At 36.5% G+C, this 27,162-nt stretch overlaps 1 protein-coding gene across 1 annotated transcript in view; it reads right to left on the bottom strand.

Annotated features, from left to right (window-relative positions):
* The window catches only part of sxc (O-linked N-acetylglucosamine (GlcNAc) transferase sxc), a 211,300-nt gene that overhangs the window by 72,535 nt on the left and 111,603 nt on the right, over positions 1-27,162 (bottom strand). Inside the window, exons 10-12 of the mRNA XM_090369293.1 lie at positions 23,089-23,189; positions 7,768-7,921; positions 6,850-6,951 (exon numbers count right to left, since the gene is read on the bottom strand). Of these exons, the coding sequence (XP_090225419.1) occupies positions 6,850-6,951; positions 7,768-7,921; positions 23,089-23,189 (357 nt within the window). The remainder of the gene's footprint in view (positions 1-6,849; positions 6,952-7,767; positions 7,922-23,088; positions 23,190-27,162) is intronic.

The raw sequence follows: 27,162 nt of genomic DNA, 5'->3' as shown, positions 1-27,162 counted from the left end.
GTATTAACTATAAATGAATAAATTATAAAATTATTTGTAAACATTCATTCAGAATAGGGTTTCTGATAACAATAACTTTAATCAGCAAAAGAAAAAGTTGAAAGATGATGAAAAGCTCACTGAACCTCACTTAAACATATATCAACTGATTTTAAAATCTGCCTAACTCCACATTTTTAATATTTTGTATTAAAAAGCTGTAGTGATCTAGTTATCACTAGAACTTTCTACTTGCATACCATTCACATCACCACAATAATCTTCTACTAAGAAGAATGGATATTTAAGAAACAGTAGAGGGTGGCTCAATTAATACTGCTCATCATAATATTGCCTATGTATTAAAAAAAACATCAAGCTAATTAAAATAGCTTTTCCCATAGAAACAGTGTTACAAATTAAAGCTGCAATTGGCATTTTGTAGACATAAGGTTTTTAAAAGTGATGGATTACATTTAAGCAAATAGATTATTGTCATACACAATTACACTTAATTTAAAACTATAATGATATATCAAGACAATTATTACTTCAGGCTTTTCTAATTAGAACCTCAAGATCACCGAAACTTTTATATATATATATATTTTTTATGAAAACCCCAAACACGAAAGGTATCAAAACCTATAGTACTTAGTACCATGCATGGGTTGAAGGGGGGGGGGATGCCAGAAACTTTGCTCTAGAGACTAAACATGGGTTCACCACTTCAAGCCTCCAATAAGCAAAGTGGTGGTATTTCACCGGTTGATGAAAGTCATCTCCACCTTACGGTAATAAAATTTCAAAAAATATTTTAAGTCAATTCAAGTGGTATTAACAGTGTATGTACTTTTATATATGAAAGCAACATGTATAAGCAAGAGATAATGCTGTATCATTCTCCTTTTAGTTAACTGGATCTATTTAATTTTATAATCTTAAGAGTACACACACTCAGCTATAAGTGGCACTGCACCACACCTTAGCAAAATATTTTAAAAATAAAACATTTAACTTACAACAGGAAGGATGAAGATGCTTACATTTAGCAATGCTGAGTAAGTAACCAAACCCCAAAAGAAGCATTTTAATTCTTTTTTGAAAAACAGAAAAGCAGCATGTACTGGTTCACTGTCTACTATACAAGAAAGATAATGCTATTATTAAACTACCAAACTAGAATAGCATACTAACACAAGGATTTACAGTTATACATGAAACAGGTGAAAATTAAGATTCAGCTCATCTCTGAGAATGAAAACATCTGAAAGACAGGCACACAGAATTTCTCAGGCCTATGATTTCAAGTTCTAATGATGAGACTGCCGAGAATGCTGTTCCATCCTCCAGTTGGCCTACGGACAATCTCTATCAAACAACGAGGCAACTACTGTCTTTGTCTCCATAACTTACATGATTCAGCTAAGTGAGCTATTCACCTATCTCAATTCACTTAAGACTACATTACATATGAAGAATGTTATAATACTGTTTTTGTTAACAATATTATTTTACTGCAAATAGTAAAATTTCCAAAAATTATATGTATACTTACTTTCTTTGATATTATTTTAATCACTAAGCTGTACGTCCTTTTTTTAAAGGTTTGCATATGGCATACTGCAATATCAGAATGCATCTAAGCTATTTAGTTGATTCTTAGGAAAATAACCAATCGGTTAACATGTTTTCCAGAAATGTAAAACCCTAATGTTGATTGATCATTGCTTGTAGCATAATTTTAAATAAAATGTGTAACAACTCAATCCATTTAGTGTTTATCTTGATTTAACATGCAAAAACTTTATACTTCGGAGACACAATGACATTTTTATGTATTACTAGATGTGGACAAGAACTGGTATTTGATCAGCACTGATGTTATCCAAGGCATAGTTGTAGAGCATTGAATTTTTCTTCACAATCATCATACTGACAGGAAAAATTCAAAATGAAAAATCAAAATTTGAATATTTTATTACAAAATAGTAAAGCATATCCCATTATTTTGTAATAGGGTTTTTAAGAGCAATGGCAACTAAGGCCATATTGCTCCATATATATCGTGTGTAAATTGCATGTGTTCTGCAGTTGATTTTCTGTTTGCTGGATGAAAAACCAGAGTTTCTGGAAGAAAACCACGCTACTCTCGCTTGAGACCAACTCAACCACATTGTGAAAAAGGCCTATAAAAATCCTTGCTTCATCAACAGGGCTCAAACTTCGGTCTTTTCCACCTGGTGTGGGGAGGGCAGCAATTCTACCAACTGTGCTACCCAAAAGGGCTCCCATTATCTGATGTTTCACTTATAACTGGGCTCTGCCTTTTCATCTCAAAAATCTCATATATTTTTTGCTTCTATTCCTTGGCTACCAAAATAACTGTTAAATGAAAGTTATGTAAATAAATATGTTAAATAAATGCTAAAATACGGAATGATTACGAAATAACTTTGTAAACGGCTAAATTTATTTTTTCTGTAGAAAATTTATTCTCTATTTGCTGTAATTTATCCATCTAGTCTTGCACTTCAAGTCTACTTATCTAAGTTCTTTTTTTTTTCCAAGTATCAACAGAATCAAAAAAAATATAAACATTAACTGCAAAAAATGAATGTTAATTAAACATTCACAAATATTGGTCTGATTGGTCCACTTGATATCGATGGTTCGACTGTTGATGATCCTGCTCAGATAGCAAACAAACTGAATGAGTATTTTGCATCTACATTCACACATGAGGAGTTAAGGTTTGAAAATGGCAGAAAGTTATCAAATTGTAGCAGGGTGCTTAATGATTTTGTAATAACTGAGAGCAAAGTGGAGGAGAAATTGTTGAAGTTAAACATAAGAAAACACCTGGGGTGGATGGGATCTATCCAGTTATATTAAAAGAGGCAGCAAAGCAACTAAGCAAACCCTTAGCCATAATTATGAGAGCATCCTTGGACTCAGGGGGCTGGAGATGTGCAAATGTATCCCCAATTCACAAAGGGGGATCACGAGTAATTACAGAACAATTAGTTTAACTTTTGTTCTGGGTAAAATAATGGAGTCACTGGTTAAAGATGCATTGCAGGATCATCTAGACAAGACTGTAGCAATAATTCAGACACAGCATGGGTTTGTTAAGGGAAAGTCTTGTCTGACAAATTTGATAGGATATTATGATGTGGTAAAACAAAGGAACTGGATGCAAAAAATAATTCTGATTATCATATATTTGGATTTCAGGAAAGCTTTTGACACAGTTGCGCATGGAAGACTATTGTACAAATTGAAGCAGAATGGTATTAAGGGTAAGTTGCTACAATGGATAAAAGGATGGTTCAGTGAGAGAAGACAGAGGGTGGTAATTAATGGGTGTTGCTCTTCATGGACTAATGTTATTAATGGAGTCCCACGGGGTTCGGTGTTGGGTCCACTGTTGTTTTGTATATTTATCAATGATATTGATGAAGGTATATCAGGCTTAGTGTCAAAGTTTGCAGATGATACAAAGGTTGGAAGCGTTGTTAATGACAGTAATGGCAGTGTGCTACTGCAACAGGTTCTAGACAATTTGGGCAGATGGGCTGAGAAGTGGCAACTGAAGTTTAACCTTGACAACTGCAAAGTACTGCATATGGGTAGAAGTAACCCCAGAGAAACGTACCAACTGTGTGGTACTACTTAAGGTGGTAGAAAATGAAAAAGACCTGGGAGTAGTTGTGCAGTAAAGATATGAAGTTTTCTGAGCAATGCAGACAGGCTGCCAGGGCAGGTCATGGGGTTTTGTCACTGATATATAGGAATTTTGCTAGAAGGGAAAAGGAGGTGATTGTCCCTCTGTATAAGGCAATGGTCATGCCATGCCTTCAGTGCTGCGTACAGGTCTGGAGGCCTCATTTTAGGAAGGATGTAGATTTGCTTGAGCATGTACAGAGAAGGGCAACAAGATTGGTGAGGGGAATGAAGGGATCCTCTTACCAAGAGAGGCTTAAGTTCTGCAAATTGCAGTGGCTGGAGACTAGGCACCTGCGTGGTGATCTGATTGAGGTGTATAAGGCCTTGAATGGATTGAGCACGCTGAATTCTGATGGGATCCTTCTACTTGTTAAAATTACGAACCTATGGGGGCATAAATTCAAATTAAGAAAAGACAGATGTAGAATAGATGTGCGGAAATTTACCTTTAGCCAGCGGGTGGTTAATTGCTGGAACAAACTTGATAGGTTAAATAAATTTATGGAGGAACTGGACAGGCATTTAGAGGGAATGGTGTGATTTTTTTTTGGCTGATGCTGCATAAGCTCATCACTTGCTTTCTTGCATCACATGCCACTACTACTGCATTTCAAACCACGTGCATAGCTATACAATACAGTGTACCCCACTTTACGATATTAATCCATTCCAGAGACACCATCGTATCATGAAAATATCATAATATGAATCCAATAACACATTGTTTTTTGGTAATTTGTTCCATGACCTCAGGAGTTGAAATTTTCACTATATAACTCTCTAAAAGGTTGTTGATACAGGCTGCCCTCGAGTAACGCAATTAATTCGTCCCGCGAGTGCATCGCGCAAAATGGAAACGCGTTAATCAAATATAATAAACAATAGAAATAATTATAATTGGTCCTTGACCTTCTGGAATGTCCATAAAGAATTTTAAAAATACCTTTTAAATAACTTTTTAACTGTATACAATGTAAAAGATAATGAAAATAATTATGGAATTAAATGTTTATTGCATAAAACAGCGGTTCCAAAATTGCACGCCGCGGAATATTTTAAATTTTCAAGGGAAACACAGTGATACTCAACATCTGTTGGACACTGCACAAACTACTAGCTCGAGGTAGTTCAGTTTCAGCATTTCTTATTAAGTTGTTTGGACCTAACTACTAAACGGAACTGTTAGGTATTTCTTTTGGTCTGGGTGCGCCTTGAAAAAATTACTGAGACACTAAGGGCGCCGTGAACCGAGAAAGTTTGGGAACCTCTGACAAAAAAATACACAATGAAGAAATGACTGTTGCAGAAATATTTGGTGTTGATTTTCTCTTTTCATCAATCAATTTCCGATAGCCGACAATCTTCTCTGGGCCCTGGCGAAATAAATATCGCAGAAAACCTCAAACCTTTTGTTTGAGGTTCTCTGCAATACGAAAGATTTCATCTAATTCTTTTACCATTATCTCCTTCACGGTAATATTTTCATCTGGGTCATTTAAAAATTTGAATTTTTATGCAAGTGTGCACTGACTTTATTAGCAGGAGACAAACAAGTAACACGTCTTCTTCCGATGGTTGATGGAACACACCGAGGCAGGCAGCAGGCAAACGTTTAAATATTGACCATACAACTCGTGGTAAGCTTAACGCGCAATTAAAATCTTTTTAAACTATCGCATAAAAAAAAAGGTTGCGTTAACTGGAAATTTGCATTGTGTAAAGCGAAAAGTGGTATAATTTTTCAAATAGCGTTAACTGAAAATCGCGTTAATCGAACTCTCGTTATGCGAGGCCTGCCTGTATAGTGTAAATTGTATTAGTTACCAATTCAAATCATTAAAAATGCACTTTCATTGTTATATGTTCTGTTATTAGAATCAACTTTGAACAGCTTTGTGATATTTTTCTAAAGCATATTTCTGGAGGTTGTGACCATAAAACAAAAACAATTTGCACTTTCCGGTTTATTGGGCTTTTGTGTTAGTGCAATCAATTATAAATGGGTAGTAAACTCAATCTTACTGCATTTGCAAAAATACCAATAGCTGGAATTGTGTGGTTTTTACATTATTATGGTGAAATGTTTCCCCTTTACTGAAATCTTCAAATCGTATAAAAAACAAAGAAATTTTCAGAATCTTCCCTTCATACCTTTTTATTTTTTTAAGCTTCATAAACTTGTTACTCTGCACAAATCATATTAGTTGCAATTTGTGCATTCCATTAAAAAAATGCTTATGCATGTTGCCTATTGAAATTTAAAAAGAAAAGAGAAGAGTATCTTGGAAATAAACACCTCGAAGCATTTCTGAAGAAGACTACTCCTTGTACAACAAAACAACGAGTGCCGAGCCAATAATGAGTGTGCATTTAGTCGATGAAGAATAAACGTTCTTTAACATTTGTAAGTCATAAATAATTTCTCTATTATTATAATTTGGTTGATTTTACAGGCTACGTTTTCATTTCTTTAGATAAATCAATTATTGTTTAAACAAACTAATTAGCTAACTAATTTCATTGATTAATGAACCACTATTTTTAACATTATGTCTATGGGAAATAAATTCCAGATTTATGAGTTTTCGGCTTACAAGCACGCGCTAGGAATGAATTAACTCAAAGTCAGGAACTACCTGTATTTCATGGCACTGCTTATGTTAATTTTGTCTGTTTAATTAATTCGTAATGGCTTCAAACTGAAAAGTGATTTTTAAGTAATCTGGCAATAAAAGAAAAAGAAAATTAGTAATACTAGAAGTGAAATTAGCGCAATTAAAGTACTGTTGATGTTTAGAGAACCATGGAATTCCACCAAAAATGTAAGAAAATGCAATACAAAGTCATTAATTTCATGGCAATCAGAACGCATCACACACTGGACTGCACTGTTCCAAACAATCATTTTTTATCTATAAATACAGTATATGAATACCTGCTATAATTGAATATTACAAGTTTTTATTTCTAATCAGGAGTTAGAACTGAACTTCTCGTTATATCACTGTTTGTTAAAAAAAAAAAAAATCCTCCCCACCAGCATCTGCTGTTTCATTACTTTTCATATTTTTGAAAGAAGGATGAACCAAGGATAAATTATGGAACATGTCAGAACTTTAATAAAAATAAACCCAATCTTACCTGCAAACAATGTGCAAGATTGCAGTATGCATCTGGAAAATCTGGTTTTAGTTTTAATGCAGTTCGATAAGATGAGATTGCTTCAGGAATGTTGCCCGAATCCTAAAAAAATAATAATAAAAAACATTAAAACTTCAACTAGGCCACAGCATGTGATAACTACTAGTTAATCTCATCTAATTTCAGAAATCACTATAAAAGATTTTAAAATTTCCAAAATATTTAACAATTATTCAGATTATGTGAAAACTACCCCAGAAGACATCAACAGCTTTTCATAAAAAATAAAATACATACTAAATTCACATGCTGTACATCTAATCATGACAGCTTTTCTCTGTAAAACTGTTTAGCTATTCTTTATTTGCACAAGATTTGTACTGATAATGCATAAAAATGATGCACACTTTTACTTGACTCATTATGGCTCAATTATCAAAAAAAGTTTATAAACTTCACGTTTTGTCCAGAAACTAACACAGACCAATTTTTACAGAGTACCTCCAATTTCACCCAATTTTAGAACAAACTGAAGAATTTCAAAATTATTACGACAGATTCTCTTGCCTTAATACTTCTTGTTACATCCCTGACAACAAACTTCTCTACTTATGCTTACGCATGCACAGAAGTTATGCACCATCAATGCATAAATTCTGATTTAGATTATGCTAGTGTAAGTGAAAGTACATGTAACAAACTCAATAGCAACAGACAAATATAAAGCTTCAAATAAAGATAAGATATACTGCATATAGCAATTTTCTATATTAAAATTAGAAAAAAAAAAATGCTGCAATTATAGCCATTAAATTCAAAAAAATATTTTTTTTTCTCTCCATACTATGCACTCTTATAAATTAACTAATATCATAATGAACATAAAGAAGTACCTTATGAAATATAACAAATTCAAACCTTATGGATGGAAGCCAAATTACTGTGTGCATCAGCAAAGGCAGGATTAATCTGGATTGCCCTTGAATAGCATTGCAAAGCTCCTTGAATGTCTCCCATTTCCTTCAAAGTATTACCCATATTTGAGTATGCATCAGCAAATGTTGGTGAAATCCTATATATAAAAAATAACAAATTATAAACCAAGCATATAATCAACAGTCTAAATCCTAATACAGTGGATTCCGGTTATTTGGGCTACTGGTTAATCGTGGCAGCTGTTCATTTGGGGCAAATCTTAAAAAACAGAAACCAACCGAGAAAATAGCCAGGGTTTACTTCGCTCAACTGGGACAGCATGCCATTTAATCCGGCAGGAGACTGCAGCACTGGAGATTACCCTACGATTGTCTCCAACTGTACCACATGGTTCGGTCGAAATTCTGGAGGTCACAACCATAAAACAATTATCAGTCACCTGTTTAGCAGGCTTTTCTGTTAGTGAAATCTATCATAAACGGACAGTAAACTCGATCTTACTGAATTTGCGATAACACTGACAGCTGAAATTCTGCAAGTTATTATGGTGAAATGTGTTTACACTTCCATGAAATCTTCAATCATATAAAAAAATTAGTTTTCAGATCTTCTCTTCATTCCTATTTTCAAAGAACTCCTTACTCCGTTTTCACTAGCACGTATTGTGTTACTTGCAAGTTGTGTGTGCCATGTTCTTTGTTATTGATTGCTTATCTTTTCACTCTTTTAAATTTTAACCCCCACCTACAAATGTCAGTGAACAGAAATGTCAACTAGTTCATATGTACATATTACAGTACGTATTAATTATTCTGATTATCACGTATCATTTAATTTTTTAATTGGTAAGGTAATAAAGGGCATATTTGTGCTTAATATATCTTTGCTTTTATAGCCTGTGGATAATATTCCTTCTATTTTTGCTAATTAGAATCACTGTTTAATAGAATTAAAATTCAATTCACAAACATGATCACAATGACCGGCGCTTACTGCACATCGTATAGTGAATGGTACTTGACTATGGTGACTCCATCATAATGTGATTTGGTTGTACAGGGAACCAATTGTAAAGGGGAGGGGTACATTTTATTTTTAACTATTTACGTGAAACTTCGGATAATTGGGGCAGCCGCTTAATTGAGCCAAAATGCACTAGTCCTGATGTGTCCCAAATAACTGGAATGGACTATAATAACAATACAAAATGCATTATCAAGAGCTCATACATACCAGATTTCAGTTTTATAACTATTACAGGCTGTTAACAATAAACAGCAATATTTTATTGCAGTTTGCAAAAAATCAAATTACCACAGTTAATTTATTCAAAATACTAGTCTTTAAAAAACAGTTTATGAAATAACACCACGGTGCACTTTTTTTTTTTTTTTTTTTTGTCTTTACTGTTGACGGCACCCAGATGGCATGGTGGTATCCGCTGAGAATAAATAACAGTAGTCTTCTCCACTGGTGAAGTGTTATGTATTTGAGGTAGCACAATACCATGGCAACTTGTTGTGAAGGCATTCACAATGAGATATAACCAAAACGATGCCAATTTAACTACTTTGGTTGATGGTTATGTTAAAATGATGCTTTTACACTAACCTATATGTTAGTCATTCTATCTTGTAGCATGAGGCCTTTGCCCTTAAATATTTTATAGTCTATATCACTGCACACCATCAGGCATCTCTCATATTGTGAAGCTATACAGTCAGTCCTCGTATAGCACGATAGTTGTGTTCCTAGGAAACCCTCGTGCAATATAAACAACAGGCCCTATGGGAAAAATAGGGTTAGGTGCCGACCACCCAAGATTGAACACACATTGGTAACCAAAACATTACCAAACACAACAAATAAAATACGTATTTTATAACGATTAAAATACGTAATAAAAATATTATAATTTTTATAATATTTTATTATTATATTTTATTATAATATAATAAATAATAAAATAATAAAAAATACGTATTTTTTACGAATAAAATACTTATGTATTTTATTACGACTATTACCTAATAAAATATTGCTAATGCTTTTGCTTCTATCGTAAGCAAACTTGTTTTTTGTTTGATTTTCTATCCAAACAGATGACAGCCGCTCCATCTCTTCCAATTCTTTGTGTCTTAATCTAATGGATTTTAATTACACTTTGAGTTGTTCCTGCTATGAAAGTTGTTTTTATTTTCTCCGCATTCTTTCTAATTCTCGGCGTTGCCTCATTTAGGTCTGTAGCACGTGCAATATCACACGGTCTTTCATTTCGCTCAAAGCATTTCACAATTTCATATTTTTTCTCTTTCAACAGAGGGGGACTGGCCATAACCCTTGCCGGGGAAACCCCGGTGGGCCGGTGTGATTTGGGCCATAAACCATAGTATGAGGCCACTATATTTTCCCGGGTGAGAAATTTTGACCCAGTCCGCCTCTGTTTATTGATATTGCTTTTCTTTTTCTCTCTGAATCTTAGTGTCTTCACCAGGATGCTTCCTTTTCATACCTTTTAAGTATTTTACTCATTTTTAGGGAATAAAGCACAATTACAAAACGAGGAGGCATGCTTGATACACATAAACAAAGCTGCGCGCATATAGCAACTGAATAAACAACACTGTAAAGGCCTCTGAGATACACTATTAACACCTCACATTTTACTAAAGCACATTTCTAGGGGTTACTACCATAAAACAATAAAAACAGTTTCCAGTTGTGTTTCTGCTAGTGGAATCTGTTATAAACTGGTAGTAAACTCGATCTAATTGCATTTGCGATTATACCGATAGCTGGAATTGTGTTGGTTTTTACATTATTATGGTGAAATGTGTTTCCCCATCAATATAAAAAAACAAATACATTTTCAGAATCTTCTCTTCATTCCTACTGTGTTGCGTTCAGTTGGGGTGATTCCGCGTTTGACTGCCATTTCTTGTAAACACAAAGGCGAATCGTGCATAAGCGAATTCAGTTCGTGTTATATAAGATATCGTTCTCCTATTTATAAATCGTGTATGATCGAATTCGTGTAGCGTAAACGCGTGTTATACTAGGACTGATTGTACTTCATAACTGGATTGTCACTATTGCAACACCAGGGTACCTGCCCACCCACCGAAGAGAAGCCAACAAGCTTTGAAACGGTGCCGTCTGGGTGGTGGTAATGCTTAGAATAAATAATAGTAGTTTTCTCCACTGGTGAAATGTTACTTATTTGAGGTAGTACAATACCATGGCAACTCGTTGTGAAGGCATTCACAATATGAGATATAACCAAAACGATGCCAATTTAACTACTTTGGTAGATGGCTAAATAAAATTATGCTTTTGCACTAACCTATAGTCATTCTACCTCGTAGAATGAGGCCTTTGCCCTTAAATAATTTAGTCTCATTCTGATGACTGTTGTTAACCACCCTGCCAACCTTGGTATCATCTGCAAACTTAGACATTAAACGTCATATACCTTCATCAATTCATTGATATACAGAGTGTCTATAAATGGTGGGAACACTTTCAATAATTTATTGCACATGGAGTAAGAGAGAGACAATTTACTTATTTATACCATGCGAAAGAGAAAACATGAGTTTCCCAGTTGTTACTGCTGAGGCATGTAGCTCCATCATTCACCGCCAGTTAACATTACCTGTCGTACCTCTATCACGCATAGGCTTGTTGAAAGGTGGCGGCTTCCGGTCCCGAGAAGGCATCTTGTGTGCTACTGTTTGATAAGAACAAGTGTGCAACAGACGTTCAAAGAAAATTTCGAAGTGTATACAGTAAAAAGCCACCAACCAGGAAGGCTATTTACAATTTACAAGTGGCATAAGAAATTTGTAAACACGGGTTGCTTGTGTTCGGGAAAGAGCAGTGGCCGGCCTAGTGTTACTGTTAATAATGTGGAATAAGTGAGACATTCACAAGGAGCCCCAATAAATCAGTGCAGAGAGCATCACGTGAGCTGCAAATGCCAGCCCTAACAGTATGGAAGATTCCTTGTAAAAAACTTTCTATGAAGCTGTATAAATTGCAGTTGGTGCACATGTTAAGAAAACAACAAAGAGAAGCATTTCCAATTTTGTTGTGAACTGCAAGGATTGACAGAAGAACATGACTTCTTTAATCGCGTATTGTTTACCGATGAGGCCACATTTCACACCAATGGGAAGGGCAACAGACACAACTGTCAAATCTCGGACACCAAGAAACCTGAAGAGAATTGTACATGAACGTGATTCGCTGAAGGTGAATGTTTTCTGCACCTTGTCATGCCGAAAACTGTACAGGCCTTTCTTCTTTGCTGAGGGCACTGTAACTGGGCTATCCTACCTCGATATGCTTCAGCAATGGATGATGCCTCGAGTTCAGGAAGATAGTGATGGCTTTATTTACCAGCAAGACAGGGTCCTCTCCCACTTCCATAATGACATTTGGGCCTACCTTAACACCGAGCTACACAAGTGCTGGAGAAAGGGATGAATGTTTCTTGAAATGGCCACCGAGATCACTGGACTTAACTCCGTGTGATTTCTGCTTGTGGGGGGCTACATAAAGGATCGTGTTTGTGTACTACCTTTGCCACGTGATGTCCAGGGACTGAAGCAGAGAATTGAAGAAGCTACCACCACGGTCACACAGGACATGCTGGAGAGGGTATGTCAAGAGTTTGATTACTGTGTGGACATTTGCCAAGTCACACATGGTTCCCACATTGAATCACTGTGAAGTGATGTGATGTAAAAAAAAAAGACATTTTCTCTTTTGCAAGGTATGTATATCTGTCTTAGTCTTTATCCAATAAATCACTGAAAGTGTTCCCACCATTTATAAACACCCTGTATATTGAAAGCAACAATGGGCTCGGCACTGAACACTTGAGAGCTTGACTAATAACAGTCAAAGGTGAGTACTGCCCATCCCATTATCCATAGTAGTAACTTGCACTTAATGCCACATTGCTCCAGTTTGTACAACAGTCTTATGTGCAACAGTATCAAAAGTTGTCCTGAAATCCAAGTAATGATGTCAAAAATATATTTTTTTTTTGCATCCAGTTCCTTGGTCACTGCTTCATAGTAACCTATCAGATTGGTTACTTAAGACAAAGCTATGCTGTGATTTCAGTATAATTGCATGCCTGTTCAGATGGTCCTGCATTACTTCTTTAACCAACAATTCCATTATTTTCCCTGGAACAGATGTTAGCAGGTCTGTAATTAATCAATTTCCACAATGACAGATGGAAGTTTGTTCCAGCAATTAACCACCCGCTGGCTAAAGGCAAATTTCTGCACATCTATTCTACAGCTGTATTTCCTCAATTTGAATTTATTCCCCTTAGGTTCGTAATCTGAACAAATGGAAGAATCCCACAGGAATTCAGCATGCTCAACCCATTCAAGGCCTTATACACCTCAACCAGAACAGCTTGCAGGTGCCTAGTCTCCAGCCACTGTAATTTTTTTGCAGTGGCTTAAGTCTCTCTTATGGTAAAAGGATCCCTTCATTCCCCTCACCAAACTTGTTGCCCTTCTTTGTACATGCTCAAGCAATTCTACATCCTTCCAAAAATGAGGCCTCCAGACCTGCATGCACTACTCAAAGCATGGCCAAACCATTGCCTCATACAGAGAGACAATCACCTTTTCCCTGCTAGCAAAATTACTGTATATCATTGACAAAACCCCATGATCTGCTCTTGCAGCCTGTCCGTATTGTTCACAAAACATCATCTCTGACTGCACAATTACTTCCAGGTCTTTTTCATTCTCTACCACCCTAAGTGTAGTACCACACAGTTGGTACTTCTACCCATATGCAGTACTTTGCATTTGTCAATGTTAAACTTCAGTTCCCACTTCTCAGCCGATCTTCCCAAATTTTCTATATCCTATTGCAGTAGCACACTGCCATTACTGTCATTAACAACCCTGCCAACCTCGGTATCATCTGCAAACTTCGACACAGCCTGATATACCTTCATCAATAAAAAATGAATAGCAAATGCTTAAAAAAACGGTACTCACCTTGTATAAATCTGCAATAAATTTATTTGTAGATGGGGGCTAAATTTAGGTTGGAAGAAGCATTAAAAAGAACTAAGGCGGAGAATGGGGTGAGAATATTTTAAACATATTTAAAAATGAGAGCAAGGAAGTAGAAGTGCAGATCTCCAATCCTTGGTTGAAAGAGGTTAAAGGACGTGAATGAAAAAAGAGAAGACCGGTGGTGCCAATAGTCGTTACGAGGGACTTTCATTGAATAAACCGTCATCAGTTGGCAAATTGGTCCTTGAGGTTGTCACAGACATTAGCATTAGTACAGGCATTTGATACAAGAAAGCAAGCTTATGCAGCATCAGCCAAAAAAAAAAAAAAAAAAACCCACTTCCACTTCACCCCTCCGTTCGTTCAAAATACCTGTCCAGCTGAGCCTTAAACTTATTTAGGCTATCAACCTCCACGACAAGGGATGGAAGTCTGTTCCACAAACCAACCACCCGCTGGCTAAAGGCAAATTTCCGCACGTCTATCCTACATCTGTCTTTCCTCAATTTGAATTTATGCCCTCTCAGGTGATTATTCTGAGCTAGAGGAAGAATCCCATCAGCATTGAGCATGCTCAACCCATTCAAGGCTTTATACACCTCTATCAGATCACCTCGCTGGTGCCTAGTCTCCAGACACTGTAATTTGCAAAACTTAAGCCTTTCTTCGTAAGAGCACCCCTTTGTTCCATTCACTAATCTTGTTGCCCTTCTCTGTACTTGTTCCAGCAGCTCTACATCCTTCTTGAAATGAGGCCTCCAGACCTGTATACAGTACTCCAGGTGTGGCCTGACCATTGCCTTATACAAGAGAATAATCACCTCCTTATCCCTGCTGGAAAAATTCCTGTATATCACTGACAATACTCCATGAGCTACTTTTGCAGCCCGTCTGCACTGCTCAGAGAACTTCATATCTGCCTGCACAACCACCCCCAAGTCCCTTTCATTCTCTACCACTGTCAGTGTAGTACCACAGAGCTGATACGTTGCTCTGGGGTTGCTGTTTCCCATGTGTAGTACTTTACATTTGTCAATGTTAAACTTCATTTGCCACCTCTCAGCCCATCTGCTCAACCTTTCCAGATCCTGTTGCAGCAGCATAGTGTCAGTAGTGTCCTTGACAACCTTGCCAACCTTTGTATCGTCTGCCAACTTGGACATTAAGCTTGATATACCATCATCAATATCATTTATAAATACAGAAAACAATAATGGACCCAACACTGAGCCCTGAGGGACTCCACTAATAACATTAGTCCACGATGAGCAGTGTCCATTGATTACCATTCTCTGTCTTCTCCCCCTCAACCACCCCTTTATCCATAGCAGCAATTTGCCTCCAATGTCACACTGCTCCAATTTGTGTAGCAGTCTTCCATGTGCAACAGTATCAAAAGCCTTTCTAAGATCCAAGTATATAATATCAAAACTATTCCCTGCATCCAGTTCTTTTGTGACTGCATCATAGTATCCAATCAAATTGGTCAGGCAAGACTTCCCCTTAACAAAACCATGCTGTGTCCGAGCTATAACTGAAGTCTTGTCTAAATGATCCTGCAATGCTTCTTTAACCAGTGCCTCCATTAATTTTCCTGGAACAGAAGTTAACCTCACAGGTCTATAATTACTTGTGTCAGCCTTTGATCCTCCTTTGTGAATTGGGGTCACATTTGCACATTTCCAGTCTATGGGTACCTCCCCTGAGTCCAAGGAAGCTCTCATAATTATGGCTAAGGGTTTGCTTACTTCCTTTGCTGCCTCCTTTAATATAACTGGATAGATCCCATCCACCCCGGGTGCCTTTCTTGTGTTTATCTTCAACAATTTCTCCTCCACTGTACTCCCAGTTATTTCAAGATTCTGTAGCTTACTGCTAGAGTTGAATACACCTCTGGCATTCCCCTCGCTGAATAACTCCTCATGTGTGAATGTCGATGCAAAATATTCATTTAGCTTGTTAGCTACCTGAGCAGGATCAACAGTTGACCCATCAATATCAAGTGGAGCAATCTGATTCATCCTCTTCCTTCTAGAGTTTACATAAGTAAAGAACTCTTTGCTGTTTTTCTTCGCATCCCTTGCCAAGGATTTCTCGTAATCTGCCTTCGCCTGCCTAACCACCTTTATAACTTGGTTGCATATCAACTTGTATCTATCATAGGCTTCTGTGTCATGTGTTAATTTGTAAGTATCCCATGCATTTTTCTTCTCTGCCATATGCCTCATTAGTTCATCTGACATCCATTTTGGCCTAAACCTTGAACAATATTTCTTAGTTGGTATGTAAAGCCTAGTAGCTTCCAAGATAAGTTCTTTGAATGCTTCCCATTTTGAATTTGCTGTTGGTAACATCATCAGTTGGTCCCACTGTATAGAATTTAAATACTGTCTCAGTCCATCGTAGTAGCCTTTACGGAAGCAATAACCCTTCCCTTTACCCCTAATGGTAGTTACCTCTTTGAGTAAATCCCACTTCAGCACACTGTGATCACTGCCACCTAGTGGTTCATTTATCTGCAGATTCTTAATGCATGAAGAATCACTGCTGATAATCAAATCAAGAGTATTCCTCCCTCTAGTTGCCTCCCGAACATGCTGATGTAGAAAACAATCATCCAATAAATCCACAAAAGCCTTGCTACTGTGTGAGTGACCAGCCCCCAAATTCCAGTCAATATCTGGGAAATTAAAATCCCCCATTATAAGACTCTCTGATTTACTGGCCCACTCTATTTCTCCGAACAGTTTCTTATTATACTCATCAGAGTCATTAGGCCTATAGCACACTCCTACTCTCAATTTTGATCTCCCAATGCTTATGTCACACCAAACTGACTCAACACTGCACTGTCCAGTGATGTCGACTGGCTTCACTTCCTTGGTTTTTATGTGGTTCTTAACTAATAGCATAACCCCTCCCCCCTTCCTATCCTGTCTATCCTTTCTGTAGACGTTGTACTCCCCAAATTCCAGTTCTGCATCCCTTATATCTGTGTGACACCACGTCTCTGATATCCCAACAATATCTGCCTTTGATGTTTTGAGCAATACCTCAAATTCATCAAACTTGTTTACTAAACTCCTAGCATTGGTGTACACGCAAGTATACCTGCACCTGTACATTCGCTCAGATATGACAGACAAGCTGTACTTGCTACCTAGGAGTCTAAAACGCTGATGGAACTGATATTCCGGTGACACTCTAGTCAAGTGAACCTAATTTCGGCGAAGTCCGGACGGTCTGTGACAGCCAAATCCTCTGCTTGCACCTTCACGATGGTGGGACTGTTAGTAATCCTGGGTATAACCTCCATGCACAAGTACATGGTGGGTGACCACCCAGGTGTGAACCAACGTAAGCAGGGGTCGAGGTGTGGTGCCCACACCACATGGAGGAACACCACCCCTCTATGTTACCGGGCAGAACTAGGTGGTAGATGACTCTAGGTAGGTGGTAGATAATACCACAACTTTGCTTATTGGAGGCTTGAAGTGGTGGAACCCATGTTTAGTCTCTAGAGCTAAGTTCCGATTAACCCTTCCCTATCTCTTCCATCATGCATTTTGATTGATGACTTTTGAGGTTATGATGAACGTCGTGGCGAGATCCAATATTCCTTACATTTCAAGGGTACAGCTCTAAAACGGTGTTCGCAGGCCGGCCACTGGTTAGTACACCAGACCGAACCTACTGGTAGCTCTCTAGGAGGCTTCCGTATCAGCTACTGTATAATCTTGCTACCTCTACTCTGCCAGATAGTGACCGGAGGGAGTACGAGTAGTGTGTATGTGGGGAGTATTGTCGAGGCCACATTATGTCAAGGATCTGGGTATATTCTTACCACATGTACGCCATATCCAAAAATTTTATTACTTCATACAGCATGTCCCACCCACTTTTTCTTACTATTGAATACACCATGAAATGTCAAACTAATAGAGCAAGCTCATCTGCGAAAAGATCTAAACCTCCCAAGGACTTCCTAATTCATTTCACAAATATACGTGGTCTCAATTCTAATCTCAACGATGGTCCATTTCCACTTGAAGTCTGCCAAACCCCATGTACTTTTTCTGACAGAATCTCAGTTATCAGTTGATTCAACTACTGCTCATCTCAGATGCCCAAATTATTCGCTGTATGATTCCTTTCGCCTCAAAGGTGGTACTTGTGCATATATCCGTTTTTATATTCCCTGTCAGAGACTTGGCAATTTGGAATCTCCTCTCTTTGATCTTCTCTGGCTTAAAATCTCTCTACCTCATTGTGTCAAATTCATCTGTTGTCTCTACTGTTCTCCCAACTCCACTAATCACTTGGAGCTCTTTGACTTCCTCTCTTTGCAACTTGACTTTCTCCAGTCCAACTTTCCTAACAGTGAGGTAATGATGATGTTTGTATGATGATATTTGGGGTTACAAAGACTAAGCAAAACCCCAAATATCATCATCCAAAAAGCTGACAAAGGAGAGACAATCATTATCCTGGAAAAGAACACCTACACATAAAAAATGGAATTAATTTTAGCCGAACAAGATACATATACAAATGACAGCAACCACAACATTACAAAACTTAAAAATAAACTTGATACAATTCTCAGAAAACTCAGACAGAACAAAGAAATCAACCTCTTTACATTACAACAGATAGGTATTCGCAACAACGTTCTGCCCAACATGTTCGGAATAACCAAGTTACACAAACCTGGCCACCCACTAAGACCTGTCGTTTCTTTTAGTAGATCAGCTCTTGCTAATTTATCCACCTTCCTTGTCAAAATTATATCCCCACTCACTCGATTCTCTACATTCAAAATTAATAATACCAACCAAGCATTCCAAAAAATCAGTAACACAACCATATCTGACGAAGACGTATTAGCTTCTTTTGACATCATATCCCTATACACTAAAGGAATGTGCATATTCCTTTCACCCTACAAGCATTACGTGCACTTCTAACAGCTGATGACACTTTAACGAAACGTAAACGAAACGTACCTCTCTTTCAGTTGACCACATCCTTGAACTTGCCACTCTTTTACTAGACGCTAGATATTTTATATTTAGTAATAAAATTTATCAACAAACATTCGGTTTACCAATGGGTTTAGGCATTTCTGTCCCCCTTTCTGAAATTTATCTCGCCACTATTGAAAACCAAATTTTTCAACCTTTCCCTTCTGAAATTAAATTATACATACACTACGCCGATGATATCCTAATAATAGGCAACAGAACAACCATAGACAATCTTTTTTTAAAATTCAATACAATACATGACAGGCTAAACCTTACCCTCGAAACCGCAACGGACAACCAGATTAAGAAAATTAATCTCACTATTTATACAACAGATACAAATTTAAATACCAAGATTTTCAGAAAAAAAACACTCACACCGGTAAATATCTACATTTCACTTCACATCTTCTCCTTAGTACCAAAAAAGCCGTCCTACACAACCAAATCTACAATGCTATCAAATTCAGCTCTTCACAAAACGATTTACACAATGAACTTCAATACCTTACTGATAAATTCATAGCCAGGAGCTACCCCTTCAACTCATCCAACACGCAATATCCACCGTTAAAAACAGTATTAGTAACCCCACCAAACACAGTAACAAGACAAATACTCGCATAGTTCTCCCTTATCATAGCGAATTCGCAGCACAATTCCGACGTACATTCAAATATACCGACATCTCCCTCACCTTCTCTACTTACAATAAACTAGGTTCCCTATTTAATTCTTATAAAGATACGCACAAATATCCCATCAATGATCTCGATAATATAATATAACTCATAAAATGCCAACCAAACTGCGACACCTGTTACATCGGCAGCACTACCACCAAATTCAGTTCCTACACAACTTCCAATACCCGCGCATACTACCACTTCAACAGTTTCAGGACAAGTCAATCCTGCACTGAGTTAACAACCCACGCTCAAACCCACAACCACACCCCTCTTGTTGACTTTGCCATCACCATTATTAAACTTAGATCGAGCTACAGAATTCTTCAATATGAAGCCCTCACCATCGAATGGTACCGACACCATTCCGATCTCAATATTATTAATGCTAAACTTCCCTTCAACCTCTCACCAGCTTGGAACCTCTCACCAGCTTGGAACCTCTCGCGGCTAAAGTTCCCATGTGTCAAAAAGAACATCACAAGAGTATAGATAAACTTTAAATACAACACGCGCTCACTTCTCTCCCATTTGCCAACTGATGACGGTTTATTCAACGTAAGTCCCTAGTAACGACTATTGGCACCACTGGTCTTCTCTTTTTTCATTTGCGTCCTTTAACCTCTTTATGACAACCAAGGATTGGAGATCTGCACTTCTACTTCCTTGCGCTCATTTTAAAATCTTTTTAAAATATTCTCATCCCATTCTGCCTTAAGTTCTTTTTAATGCTTCTTCCAACCTAAATTTAGCCACCATCTACCAATAAATTTATTGCAGATTTATACAAGGTGAGTACCGTTTTTTAAGCCTTTGCTATTCATTTTTTAGTCAGATTTATCACGGTATTATAAGATTACTGTAATTTCACCTTCATCAATATCATTGATAAACATACAAAACAACAGTGGACCCAACACCGAACCCTGTGGGACTCCACAAATAACATTAGTCCACGAAGACCAGCGCCCATTGATTACCACCCTGTGTCTTCTCCCACTCAACCAACCTTTTATCCATTGTAGCAACTTACCCTTAATACCATTCTGCTCCAATTGGTACAGTAGTCTTCCATGTGCAACAATGTCAAAAGCTTTCCAGAAATCCAAGTATATGATATCAAAATTATTTTTTGCATCCAGTTCCTTTGTAACCACATCATAACATCCAATCAAATTTGTCAGACAAGACTTTGCCTTAACAAACCCATGCTGTATCTGAATTATTGCTGCAGTCTTGTCTAGATGATTCTGCAATGCATCTTTAACCAGTGACGCCATTATTTTACCCGGAACAGAAGTTAAACTAACTGGTCTGTAATTACTCGTGTCACCCTTCAATCTCCCTTTGTGAATTGGGAATACATTTGCACATCTCCAGTCCGTGGGGACCACCTCTGAGTCCAAGGATGCTCTCATAATTATGGCTAAGTGTTTGCTTAGTTCCTTTGCTGCCTCATTTAATATAACTGGAAAGATCCCATCCACCTCAGGCACCTTTATGTTTAACTTCAACAATTTCTCTTCCACTTTTCTCTCAGTTATTACAAAATCATTAAGCACCCTGCTACAATTTGATAACCTTCTGGCATTTTCAATCCTTAATAACTCATGTGTGAATGTAGATGCAAAATACTCATTCAGTTTGTTTGCTATCTGAGCAGGAGTTTAATAGTGTCTTATGTCTGAGTCACACCATGTTTTCACTATTCCCACAATGTCTGCATTTAGTGATTTAATCAATACTTCAAATTCAAATGTATTTACAATGTTCCTAGCATTAGTGCACATGCAAGTATACACGAACCTGTTCTTACTCTTAGTTACCCTAACACAGCCCATGTATTTATTTGTTCTATGATGACCAACAGCAGGGCCTGAAGTCACGGACACTTTGATTTCTAGGCTGCTCCATGTACCAATAGTGGCAGTGCAAGAATCACTTTCACCTCTGCCCGCAGCTCTAGTTAAGCTATTAGTCTGTGTATCCCACCAAGCTAGCAGTTCTCCGACCCACCTATCACTGCCTCATTAGCATCAGCAAATATTCTTGCACCCCTTCTATTCTAGTGTATCCTATCACTGTAAAAACAGTCTCCTGTTAACTTGAGAAAAATTCTATCCCATGAACCTTGCACATTTTCACCATTTACATAACATTTTTTCAATAAAAAAAAAATTCAGATAAGAGGTGTAAAATGCGTAGCACTGGTTGAATTTAGATTTTGGTCAGTGAATTTCTCCTGTTTCAATCTACATCACTAATTAATCTTTAACTGCAAACAAAAAAATAGATTTCAGCTTTGATTTCTTTTGCACCACAGTGCAATGCAAGCTGGAAAAATAGTTATTTTCTGGATAACAAGACTGCTATTACTAAAGATATTTGTATTTCTTATCAAAATGTGCACCAGCTTAAATTCTTTCTTATCTTTTCCTCAAAAAAATACAAAGTGTTGCAGAAAATGCAATAGCATTCAAGCTTGTGCAACTTTTTCTGCCAAGCTCACTGAAGGGGTTAATGTTGGCAGTAGTAGATAACATGAATTCTGAATAGATTAAACAAATAACATCCCATAAAGCTTGGTGATGGTATTCCTCTGGCTCACTTGCTCCGTGATTCAGAATGATGTACTAAACTCTCATCTCCAGTCCAAGGTCTCTTCCTCTTTATATTGCAAGATGTTTCTACAAACTTCTTTCTCTTCATTATATAATTAACACTTGCAAAACGTACTCTGCATACACAACTAGCACTCTCCCACAAAACAAGCAGAGTTGCAAGTTTTTGCCAAGTATTCACTGGTTCTTTTTCATTATCTTACTAATGATAATTGGTAGTGACCCTTGTCACTGCTATGGTTGGTCTCTCACTACATGACCTGCCTCACTGACTTGACTTCAATATTCATGCTTAGTCCAACGACAAGCAATGTACATATCTACATAGCCACTCCTACATACTTTCATTTGACAATGAATATCAATAAGTGGAAGTTTCTGTTATACTGATTATTGTAGTATTGGGAGCTTAGCAGAAACACTACAAAATTTCACACCAAATTACAGGAAAAACAAGTGCATTTGAATGCAGATTCATTCATAGAAAGCATTACTGTTTAGAATGCTACAGGAGTTGATGAATAGAGATTGGCAAATGATTTCAGAAGCATTTTATGAAAAATCAAAAGTAAACTAATGCATAGGTATTTCTAATTTTTTTTTTCTTGTTTATAGATTAGATGCAAATTTAAACCTTTGAAAGAATAATAAATGCTCTAAATTAGCTATCCTGATCATTTTAAAGAAATGTTAAAAAAAAAAAAAAAACACCCCTTCCTTCAAAAGTACACTTCTTGTAATTACACTTTTTCTGTAAAGACAAACTTTGATATGCTTGTCATAAAACACGATATTCACTTTTTTTTCAGTAATATATGAAAGTTAACACGAAATTCAGAAAATTAAATTAAAGATCTTCAAACACCAGTTCATTCATAAATACTTATCAATTGCATTTTCAGCTATTACTTACCTGATAGCTTCTTTATAATGCATAAGTGCTTCATTTAATTTTCCCTGCTGCTGTAAAACACTGGCTAAATTAGAATGAGCAGCTGCAAATTCTGGAAATACCTGTAAAAAATATATTCATGCTTAGTGGTTACTGTCAAGAGTTTATTTTTAAAACACAGTCTCAGTTCTTTATAGCAAGACCCCCCCCCCCGATAAAAGGGGAATGAGAAAAATTGGTTGTTATATTGCAAGGAAGTTATTGGTGATCAACAGTTCATAAAAATCAGACAAGTACAAAGTAAAGTTTGAACATTTAATATAATTCTAATATTACAATATAGTAAATTAATTCAGAACATATACTACAGTATTAAACAAAAAAACGAAGTGTACATTTTGCATTGATTGTATGGGGTAGTAAGATTAATTTATAAGTTATGTATGCATTAATTACCATACACATAACACATATGCACAGTATTTATTCATGTGTGCATTATATACAAAGGCCTAACAATAGACAGGATTATTCATTTCAAACTTTAAAATAACCTGTCAAAATGCACTATTTCAGGTAGAGCATTTTAGAAAGAGAATTATGAGGTGCATGATGACAGGTAATTCACTTTCAGTTAGGCTGTGCTTTTTAAAAAACGAAGTACAAGTTCTAATCCTTGACAGACATCCTTCAATAACACTTCATAGAGCAGGTTCTTGCTCTTCATCATCACAAATTTCAAGTTCTATTACACCTGCCACGAATTTCTTTTCATTTGTGCATATCCTGAAATATTCAATATTCACATCTACTTCTGCAATCTTCAAAACATGTTTCCTCTTTAAGTTCAGGCAATGATACACATCCTCAAATTTCTTCACTATTATCAGATTGTTCTTTGCAATTAACAGAGGAAGAAGGCAAAGCTTCATTCATTACATCATTCAAGGCAACAAAATCCCACAACTGAAGCAGCTGACGATCACCTTTTCATCAATCTCATCCCATGCTGAGGCATAAATACAATGCCTACAGCACATTTATTTCATGTTGTGTTTTATTTTAAATACACAGCAAAATTTCATTTAATAGCATTTCTTTGACAATTTTTCTTAAAGCACTGGATTACACATTGATCAAGTGGTTGAAGAACTGCTGTCATATTAGACAGCAGGTACTCACTGATTGCACATAGACCATTCACTTTGCAATGAGAGGTGCAGTTATCCACAACTAGCAAAATTTTTCTATTCTCCCTGTTCATCTTACAATCTAAGTCTCTCATCCATTCTTTGTAGATTTTTGAAATCCAAGCCTTTTGGTTTGCTTGATACAGTCAGCAATGCCTTTAAACCATTAAAGCATAGAGGCTTTTGGGCTTTCCTAATGATTAAAAGACGAAGCTTCTCTGTGCCAAACACATTTGCAGATAAAAGAATGGTAATCTGTTGTTTTGTCTTTCTCCCCCACCCCACTACATTTCTCACCTTTACATGTGTTTTATACAGTGTCAACTTAAAAAAAAAAATTTTGTAAGCACTGAAGATATCATTCTTATCAAATTCAAACATTTTTTAAACAATTCTCTTTCATTTCTTCATACCTTCGGTGTAGACAGCTGCACTTTTGTCCCACACTTTTTTTGAAAGACAGCTCCTGACCAGTCAAATTTCTGGAACCATACAATCAGAAAACAAAATCTTCAACCTTACGTTTTCCTCACAGTCAGCCTGCAAGCTCATCATTAGCTTGAAAATTCTCCGATTTTCAAATATGAATATTATAATAAAAAATAAATAAATAAAATAAAAAAATAGGTGAAAATTTGCCATTAGAGGAAATTCATTCATCTTTTGAAGTCATCATAATAAATGCATTAGGTTTATAGGAAAATCAGCTGGGACCTGGCACACAGTCATTACAATGTGCCGGGATGTTAAAAAAAGGATTGCGTGAAGAGATTCAACTGCACTTGTTAATTAATCAATAAAGGCAGGTACATTTTAAATGAGAAAGGGATATGTATATGGGCAACTCTTCCCATATGCAACAAAGAAGTGTACCACCAATGGATTCTCAAAGAGTAAAATACAGACCTGCTCACTGCAAAGCAACTTTCACTACAAATTCTATGAGAAAGGATTTGCTCATGTCATATGATATTTATTCTATTGCTGTTCAGTTCTGCACATGGTGTGTGTGCTAACAATCTCTGAATGACTGCTGGGCATCACATCCTTTTCTGTGTGTGTGTGTGTGTGTGTGTGAGAGAGAGAGAGAGAGAGAGAGAGAGAGAGAGAGAGAGAGAGAGAGAGAGAGAGAGAGAGAGAGAGAGAGAGAGAGAGAGAGAAACCATAGCAGAACATTACATTTTCTTCAATTTCTGGTAGATAGCAACATTGCTTTCATATTGTCCCAAATGGATCACTGTTCCAAAATCAGATAAATCAGGTACAGTTTAAGAAATAGAAAGCATTTTCTCATTTGTTAGTACAAAGCAAGAACCAGGAATATCACCAGATATGTGATGGATATATTTTTGCAAGGAAGAATTGACAATCCTGATTTACAGAATAACTCAATGGGATCCAATAACTTGTGTAATTTTAGTTACATTGATAAAGCATCACCATGAAAAAGACATGATGCCAATTCTAAGCCAATAAACAAAGGGTGGGAAACACAGATTGATCAAAAAAGTAACTTAAAGATGTATTAATCTAGATACAAGAAATCAAAGTTTTATTGCTGGACTTCAAAGGAAAACATGAAAAAAAACATGCGAAAAAAAAAAGATCAAATGTGTAAATTTATGCATATATTATTAAAAACATTTTGCAAAGGCAAATATCAAATGCTATTATTTGCATATAAAGGAAAGAGAGAAAGCTGTGGAATTCAGTCTTTCTCTTCATCAGCAATCTTTTTCAAACAAAAGATTTCTCTTGTCTGTGTCATTATCAAAACAGTGGTAAAATGAGTTTCCATCAAAGCCTATAACAAAAGTGAAGAAATGAAAAGGTCCTTGCCCAACTCAACTCCTTTAGGCAGTGATGTAGAAGTTTAAACTGAGTAGATGCATTGCTAATGTTAAAAAAAAAAAAAAGCTGTCTCTCGATACAAATAGAAACCACTGCAATATGTTTCTATTTGTATCAAGACAAATTGCAAATGAATCATCCTCAGCTTCATTTTTAGGAGAATGCAGTGAGAGCTCAAAAGTCAAAAATATCAAAGATAACTATACTCAAAACAATGATCAAAATCCTAGAACTGAGTTTGTAATAAGATTTATCTAGTAATATTAAAGAAAGAAACAGGACACAATGCTAAGCCCATATCTATTACAATGAATGTACCTATGCACTTTGGTAAAGTCCCAGCAGATTGGAGGTGGGAAAATGTTCTCATTACAAAAGTGAAACAGAAAATTAAAGACCTACAAGTTTAACCCTTTCAGCAGTGAGTTTGCAAAATATGGTTAGGGTTCCCCACAGTGAATTTTTAATAGTAATGGGTTCTGTAGAGAATCTTTTTGTGAACTTTAAATTTTGTTGTAAAAATGAAAACTGCATATAAATGCTTCAAAATATTAGTGTGTTCTTATTTTGACTTCACTGTCCAACACTTCAAACATTACTGGACATATTGTTCAAAGTGACATTCAAAATATACATTTACGTATATGCTTCTGAAAGGATTACACTTTGGCAAGGAAAGTTATGGAACCAACAATTAAAGATATACTGCAAGACCATCTGGACATAAGTAGAATTAAACAAGAAACAGTATGGATTTAGTAAGAGAAACTAACTAACCAATTATTGGATTTTCATGAAAAGAAATGGATGCAAATAATTTTGATAAAGTATGTTTAGACTTTAGTAAGCCTTTTGATATCATCTAACACAGCAATATGCAATTGATGGGAAGGTTAGTTAGTTATTTGGTTTTTAGGAGCATTAGCAACTAAGGCCATATTGCTCCGGGAACATGCGGTGGTCATTCCCCGACATTTCCGCATCCTCCATATTTGGTGGTCACTGGCTTGAACCCCGTCTAAGCGTGTGCTATGCACTGCTGCTCCTGCCCAAC

This window comes from Mastigoproctus giganteus, chromosome 3 (assembly GCF_048544385.1).
Source record: "Mastigoproctus giganteus isolate SK-2022 chromosome 3, ASM4854438v1, whole genome shotgun sequence".
NCBI classification, from domain to species: Eukaryota; Metazoa; Arthropoda; class Arachnida; order Uropygi; family Thelyphonidae; genus Mastigoproctus; species Mastigoproctus giganteus.
Note: the sequence above shows the minus strand (reverse complement) of the source record. Positions and strands in the feature narration are given on the sequence as shown.